This window comes from Elephantulus edwardii, unplaced genomic scaffold, assembly GCF_000299155.1.
Source record: "Elephantulus edwardii isolate Elephantulus edwardi_28Jun2011 unplaced genomic scaffold, EleEdw1.0 scaffold00072, whole genome shotgun sequence".
NCBI classification, from domain to species: Eukaryota; Metazoa; Chordata; class Mammalia; order Macroscelidea; family Macroscelididae; genus Elephantulus; species Elephantulus edwardii.
Window position 1 is genome coordinate 12746285 of NW_006399822.1, and position 8017 is coordinate 12754301.

The following is an 8017-nucleotide window of genomic DNA, read 5'->3' on the forward strand; positions in this document are numbered from 1 at the left end:
CCAAAGAGTTGGAAACAACCTAAGTGCCATCAACAAACAAATGGAAGAGGAGCTGTGGTATATTCACACAATGGAATGCTATGCTGCATTGAAAAACAAGGAACTCATGCAATATTATTCAAGATTAGTGACCCTAGAGGACATTATGCTGAGTGAAGTATCTCAGTCACAAAAGGACAAATATTGCATGGTGCCACTGTTGTAAAACAGGACTGACGAGAGCCGAGAATGGGAGTTGAGTCTCTCTTCTAACTGCACACCTGACCACCTCTCTTCTCCTCTCCTCGCTCTCACCGCCAGCTTTCCCTCCAGCTTGCTCTCCACCCAGAACCCCTTCCACCATGTCCACCTCAGCAAGTTCCCAATTGAACAAAGGCATCAAGCAGGTGTATATGGCCCTGCCTCAGGGTGAGAAAGTCCAGGCCATGTATATCTGGATCGATGGCACAGGAGAAGGACTGTGCTGCAATACCCGAACCCTAGACTCTGAGCCCAAGAGTATAGAAGAGTTGCCTGAGTGGAATTTTGATGGCTCCAGTACTTTCCAGTCTGAAGGCTCTAACAGTGACATGTATCTCCTCCCTGCTGCCATATTTTGGGATCCTTTCCATAAGAACCCCAACAAGCTGGTGTTCTGTGAAGTCTTAAAGGACAACCGAAAGCCTGCAGAGACCAATTTAAGGCACACCTGTAAACGGATAATGGACATGGTGAGCAACCAACACCCCTGGATTGGAATGGAGCAGGAATACACCTTCATGGGGACAGATGGCCACCCCTTTGGTTGGCCTTCCAATGGTTTCCCTGGACCCCAAGGTCCCTCTTACTGTGGTATGGGAGCAGATAAAGCTTACGGCAGGGCCATTGTGGAGGCTCACTACTGGGTGTGCTTATATGCCGGCATCAAGATTGGGGGGACAAATGCAGAAGTCATGCCTGCCCAGTGGGAGTTTCAGATAGGCCCCTGGGAAGGAATTGACATGGGAGATCATCTCTGGGTGGCCCGTTTCATCCTAAACCGTGTATGTGAAGACTTTGGCGTTATAGCGACCTTCGACCCCAAGCCCATCCCTGGGAACTGGAACGGTGTTGGATGTCATAACAACTTTAGCACCAAGGCCATGCGAGAAGAGAACGGCCTGAAGCACATTGAGGAGTTCATCGAGAGACTAAGCAAGCGGCACCAGTACTACATCCGCGCCTACGATCCCAAAGGAGGCCTGGACAACGCCCGGTGCCTGACCGGATTCCATGAAACCTCCAACATCAACGACTTTTCTGCCGGTGTGGCCAACCGTGGCGCCAGCATCCGCATTCCTCCAACTGTTGGCCAGGAGGAGAAGGGTTACTTTAAAGACTGCCGCCCCTCTGCCAACTGTGATCCCTACTCAGTGACAGAAGCCCTCATCCGCACATGTCTTCTCCACGAAACTGGCGACGAGACCTTCCAGTATAAAAACTAAATGGACTAGACCTCCAGTCATCAAAAGCCGCCTCTTTTTCATCCCACATCCTCTTCTCCTTTCTCCTACTTGTTTCTACTAGCTGTAATTCAGAGCGCAAAATATCGAGGTCTTTTTTATTCCTCAGGCCCAGTTAATAACTCTTGCTTTTTTGAGGCCAGGGTAGAGGGGTCAAGTTCTTAATCTCTTCACGGCCATCCCTCCCCTTTTCCCTGTCACTGAAGCTTTCTTGAAGACTGAGGAATAGTGCATTAGAGGGGAGGGGGTAGGGAAACATAACCACCGCTTCCATTTAATCAGGCGTGTTTGTCCAGTAGGCATAGCTATCCAGACAGAGCATTTATGTTTGTGAAGGAAGGAAAGGAGGAATTTATTGAGGTAGCTGAATTGGGAGGGCCTGACTTAATTCTGTGGTAAAGTTAGAATTTCCTTGTTTGGATGGGAGACTCCATGGAAATTGAGAAGGAAGGTAGGGATATGACTGGACATATCCCTGCCTTAAGAAAAGATTCATACTACTTGGCCCTCAATGTTATAACACAAAGCAGAATAGTATTTTTATATTTAAATGTAAAAACAAAAAAATTATATATATATGGGTGTGTGAATATGTGTGTTTTCCTAAAAAGAAAAGGAGTCACCAGGAGAGAATTTATTTGAGTACTCTGGTTAGAAGTCAGCCTTTCCTTTTGAGAAGAGTGAAGCACTGCTTGAGAAGTGGCTATGTTCCACTACCACATGCAGGTTTCTGCCCACCCTTCTGAAAGGAGTGGATGCCAGTCAGCCAGTGTGTGGAAGCAGGAGGCTTTGGGTCATCAAGTTGATAAGATATATGTACTTTTACACACACTCACATACTCAAGAGTTTAGAAATAGGAGCTGGCTGGTCAACTTAAGCATGTTACCGACAAGGGGGTATTGGATTATTTTCTGGTGGGAGTAGCATGTCACTAAAGCAGGCCTTTTGATATATTAAAAAAAATTTAAAAAAAGCAAAACAATTTTAGATGTTAATCATTTGTAGGGTTTCTAAGTCTGTTCTACAGGTTCGCTTGTTTGCTTCAGCTGTCTTCCTCCATCATCTCTGGTGTTTTCAGAGATGGGGTCAGAACAGAAGTCAAATACTTGTCATTTACGTTCTAGAGTCTTCTCAGTGTGAAATATTCCTTTCCTTTGTTAAGGTTTCCAAAGTTCTTTTATAATTAAAATAAACCCCACACCCTAACTTAAAAAAAAAACAACAACAGGACTGACATCGAGGTTGGGGGCAGACTGAGAAAGATGGGTTCAATAATGTATACTGCGTTGAAACAGATGAGGGAGAAAACTGTTTAAAAGGGATATGTGATTAGGTATTTTTGTCATGACGGGAGTCCAGAATGAAGGCTGCATAGTGGAGTGGACCTGGGGGGAGGAATTGTAAAACAATGAAAGAATTTTTCTTTTACTTTTCCAAGAGGGGAGTGTACTGGGTGGGGGGAGAATTGTGGGGGGTGAAAAGAGCAACAATGAATGAATGGAAATTCAAAGTCTCTGTAAATTTTCATTAAAATTAATTATAAAAACAATGAAAAAAACCACCAAAAAACAAATACACATGGCAAGGTCTGCGAGGGGAGGCTTCTTGGCACAGAGTTCTCGTGTTTCCAGGGACCACACTTACACTCCTGGGAACAGACACTGCCCTCTCCCCCTAGAATGCTCTGCTGAGCCCTAGTCATCCTAGGTGGCCTCGCTCCAGGCCCATGATAGAGTACATTAGCCTCCCGAGGCTTAGTCAGCATCAGACTGTCCTGCCTATTTAAAGGGGAAAGCCCGCAAAAACAGGGCGATACAGGATTGGCTTATGTTTGAGTGGGGGCTCTTTTCCCCCTTCCCCCACCCCTTTCAGTTTACTGCTCTAGAGGCTTATACATTTTAAAATGACATATTGATTACAAAATGGAGTCCCTCAAGACTACCTCTTAATCCTTCCACCTTCTTAATGCCTTCTGGACTGGTCAACCTCTACTCATTGACTGTCAGAAACTAGAACCAAAGGCCAAGGAGCTCCACATTTCACCTGACTGAGTTCTCTGTGTTAAGGACAGTATTTCTGCCCCACTCTGCAGTACTACCTTTGTTAATACAGATGAGGAAATTGCTAAAATGTGGAGCCCCAGACCTAGGTTCTGGTCCTCGCACCAGCCTATACTTCAGCTGTAGGATTTAGAAAGATGGCACTTGTCTGCTTCTAAGTTTATTCAATAATGAAGTTTTTTGCTGAAACCTCAATCAGAAATTTAACTAGACCATGTGCTGAGGTTTATGTGTGAGGGTTTGTTAAGGACCTAGTTCGTTCCAATAAAAAGCCGACCATTGAAAGGAAAGGAGAGACAGTAACACATTTTCCTAGATCTAAATCATTAAAATTAAGACATGTGTTTCATGTTTTACTTATTTATGTGCTGGTTTATCTTGGAACTTTTATTATGAATATTAAGCATCCATGCTAACGTTGTTGATAGTTCTATCATAGCCTGAATTTACATCTTGCGAGGTTGCAGTGGAAAGAAAAAGACTTGAGATCTTCTTATTGTAATAAATGTCTTTTATTTTTTATGCGCTGGGAAACAGTTTTCTTTAATTTCCTATTATAAAATACTTACTATTGCTATCCTAATTTGTGGACATTTTTTCATCTTGTTTCAGCTACAAGTGTAAATAGAAGCTAAATGTGATTGTTCCTTTGGACACGGTGGTGCTCTTCAACCCTCTCTGGCTAGCAGCTTCATTGACTTTATCTTATCAGGGCTTGCCTAGTTGACAGTGAGAATGAAAATTTAATAATCACAGTGTCTGAACAGTCATTTTCACTGGAGAGGATCTAAGGGAGTGAGAATAGCTATTTTTGTCATTCATTGTGTTAACACTGCAATTAGCAAGAAGTTGACAGACTTACTATGGTTTTAGAAGATAGAATGTCCATTAATGAAGGTCACTGATAGTCTTTCTGTACAGGACACAGTTCCTTAGTAGATATATATTATTCTTTGGTTGTTTTACTGGATATTCTTTTTGAATTCTCCTGGATCAAAAGACTTTATGAGGGTCATATTCTTCAGTTATCATAATAGACCAATAGGTGGTTATTGTTGTCATGTACCATCAAGTTGGAACCAACTCATAGTTGACCCCCAGCAGGTTTTCAGAGGAAGTAAATTGCACAAGAGGAGATTGTCCATCTTTCTTCCATGCAGCAGCTAGTGTATTTGAACCACAAGCCTTTGGGTTAACAGCACAGCTCCTTACCACTAAGTCACGAGAGGAGGCATCTATCAAATAAAGTTATTGTTATGTATTTTTAATGAAGTTCTAGGATTAAAATTACTTATACATACAACTTTTATCTTTAGTTAACTATGGATAATGATTTAGGACTAGAGGTTCAGAGGGAAAACCTATAAATGTTTTATTGTTAGGTGCTTTCAAGTCCACCACAACTTATAGTGATCCGATGAACAAGGGTTCTGAACGTGACTTAATCCTGCACCAGTCATGGTCTCTGTCATGCTCTAGTCCACTCTTGTTGTCACTGCATCAATCCATATCACTGAGTCATCTTCTCTTACACTGGCCCTCTCACATTTTTAGTGTAATTTCTATCTCTTGTGAGATGAAATTTCACCTTCCTTCCCTCCAAGGAGCACTCTGATTGCACTTCCTTCAGGACAAAGTTGTTAATTCTTTTGTCTGCCCATGAGATATTCAGTACTACTTAACAATATTCAGTACTACTTAACAACATCACAATTCAAAAGTATCGCTTCTTCTTCAGTCTTCTTTATTCATTGTCCAACTTTTGGATGTATAAGAAGAAATAAAAAAGGGCTTGGTTTAGATCAGGCCTTGGTCTTTAAAGTAACATCTTTGCTATGTACTTCTAGACAGCAGATTTCCCTAATGTGGCATATCTTTTGATTGTGTCACTGCTGGATCCAAATAAAATGAAATGGTTGACAGCTTCAATCATTTTTCCATCTATTACGATATTCTCTATTGGTCCAGGGGTCAGGACATTTATATCTTTGATGTTTAGATGTAACCCATACTGAAGGTTGTATTCTTTGATCTTCTGCAGTATGTGCTTCAAATCTTCTTCACTTTCTAGTTGTGTCATCTTTAATGAAGATTATTGATAAGTCTTTTTCAATCCTGATGTCACATTCTTCCTCAGAAAGTAAAGAAATGGCTGAAGCAGTGTATAGACATGGAACCTCCAGAAATTCAAACTAGTTGCAGAAAAGGCCATGCATGGCCCGAGGAATATTATGGTTAATGTCAGGTGGATCTTGTCTGAAAGCAGAGAATACTGGAAGGATGTTTACTTATGGCTTTATTAATCAATAAAACAAATAATCACATTGGCTTTTGACTAAGTGGATCATAACAGATTTTGGCTAACATTGAGAAAAATGAGAATTCCAGAACATTTAATTGTGCTCATGCAAAACCTAAGAAGCAGTTGTTCAAATAGAACAAGAGACTACTGCATAATTTAAAATTATAAAAAATTTTCATCAAGGCTTTATGGTTCTTAGTCATGATAATTTTTTATATATTTCAATGCCTCTTCGTGTGGGCCTTGGGCAGCACAGAGCTTAGGAGATCCTAAGGAACTAGAGACGTTAAGCTAAGTGACCAAATAAATATTCCTCCATTACAAAATACCTCCCTTTCGTAATACCCATTATTCAGGGAAAGGTTATTACTATTACAATAGTGTCAACAGAGAACTTCTCAGTGGATTCCTGAGCACTGAAAACCACTCTTAGTGGAGTTTCTGAGATCAGGGGGCATGTGTTCAGATGGTGATGCTGCCATTTTTTTGCTTTCCAACCTCTTTCATCTTTCTTTCCAAACTCTTTCATCTTTCTTTTCTGCTCAGTTTATGGGGATATTGATAATCCTGACCTTACAGAGATTATAACAATTAGCAAATTTATCAAAATTAAAAGTTTTACTATGATTATTCAATTTATAGTCATGCTGTTTTTACTTCCTTCGTTCATGAGCTAGGAGAAAAAGTCTACTACTAATTAAATTAGTCTACTATACCAATAGCTCAGTTATAATGCTGGGTGCTATGTCACCAGTATTTAAAAATACCATCTGAATATTCCATGATAACAGATTTCATAGTTTTCAGGCTTAGATAAACTAGAAAGAGAAGTCTGATTATACACTTCAAAAAATCAGCCAAAAAAAAAAAAAATCTTAGGGATCACAACGAAATTGCTCCATGTTGTTCTGGGAGGTAAGACTGAACAATGAGTCACTTAGGATGATATAAATACAAAATACAGTGGCTGTGGCCATGGGGTCTTCTATCCCCACAATGATGAAGAGCACCAGGCAGTGTGTCATTCTGCTGTACATACCATAAGTTGGAGACACCTTAATGTCAATTAATAATAATGACAACATGAAAAATAACATGAGTTTAGAATCAGTGATTTTAAAATGGATTTGGATTTTAGAAAAAAGAGATTTTGGAAAGACCTGATTTATAGTTAGCTATAGCAAGACAGACATGGGCTGGGAATAGAAGCAAAAAGAATGGCTGTCCTGGGGCTGCTGGCTGGGGAGGTGTCCTGTAGAAGGTCCAAGACATTAGGTCTCTTGTGAAACAGAACCTTCCTGAGGTGAACAGCGGAGGGAAGAGGGAGTGAGATGGGATGCATAAGGAACAATGGAAACAAATTATAAAATTGAGATGAGCAGAGTGGGTTAGATTTCACTATTGTAGTTGTTAGATGTCATCAAGTCAATTAGACTCATAACAACCCTATGAATGACACACCTGAACCCTGCCCTATCCTGTGCCCTCATCATCATCTCTGTCATATAGAGCCCATTGTTACAGTCACTGAGTCAGTCTATCTCGTTTAGAGTCTTCCCTCTTTCACTGATCCTCCACTTTTCTAAGCATGATGTTCTTTTCCAAGGACTAGTAACATGCCCAAAATATGTGAGATGAGGTTTCACCATTTTTCCCTCTCATGAACACTGTGGAAGCACCCTCTTCAAGACATATTTGTTTCCTCTCTTGCAAGTTAATGGAATATTTGATACTCTTCTCTGATACCACAACTCAAAAGCATCAATTCTTCCTCTGTCATTTCACTCTCCAACTCTCAGATGAATAGGAGGTAATTGAAAAGATTTCATTAGATATTCCAAAAAGAAAAAAACCTTCTCTTTGCCCTACTTAAAAATAGAGAAAAGGAAAAAGTTCTAAAAATTAATTTAAGAGACATACTCACAATTTAGGGAAAGAACATGAGATAAGAGACAAGAGAATGTGAAGCACAATAGCAAAAATAGAGCACTTTATAAATAGCCACATGTAACTCATAGACCATTAATATTCAATGTATTTAACTCTAGCCACATATATTACTTCATCCTTGAATAAGATAATATATTTTTGGAAATTGGGACATTTAAAAATTTGCTGAAATGAAGAGAAGCTGTATGTGTTTGCTTTATATTTTAGCACATTTAAAACTATC

General features: G+C 40.2%; 1 protein-coding gene across 1 annotated transcript; it reads left to right on the forward strand.

The window, feature by feature from the left end:
* The first annotated feature begins 341 nt into the window (after positions 1–341).
* On the forward strand, positions 342–1463 carry LOC102847200 (glutamine synthetase-like). The gene has a single exon (XM_006888839.1). It carries the CDS (start codon positions 342–344, stop codon positions 1461–1463), a length of 1122 nt encoding a protein of 373 aa, XP_006888901.1.
* Positions 1464–8017: the final 6554 nt, after the last annotated feature.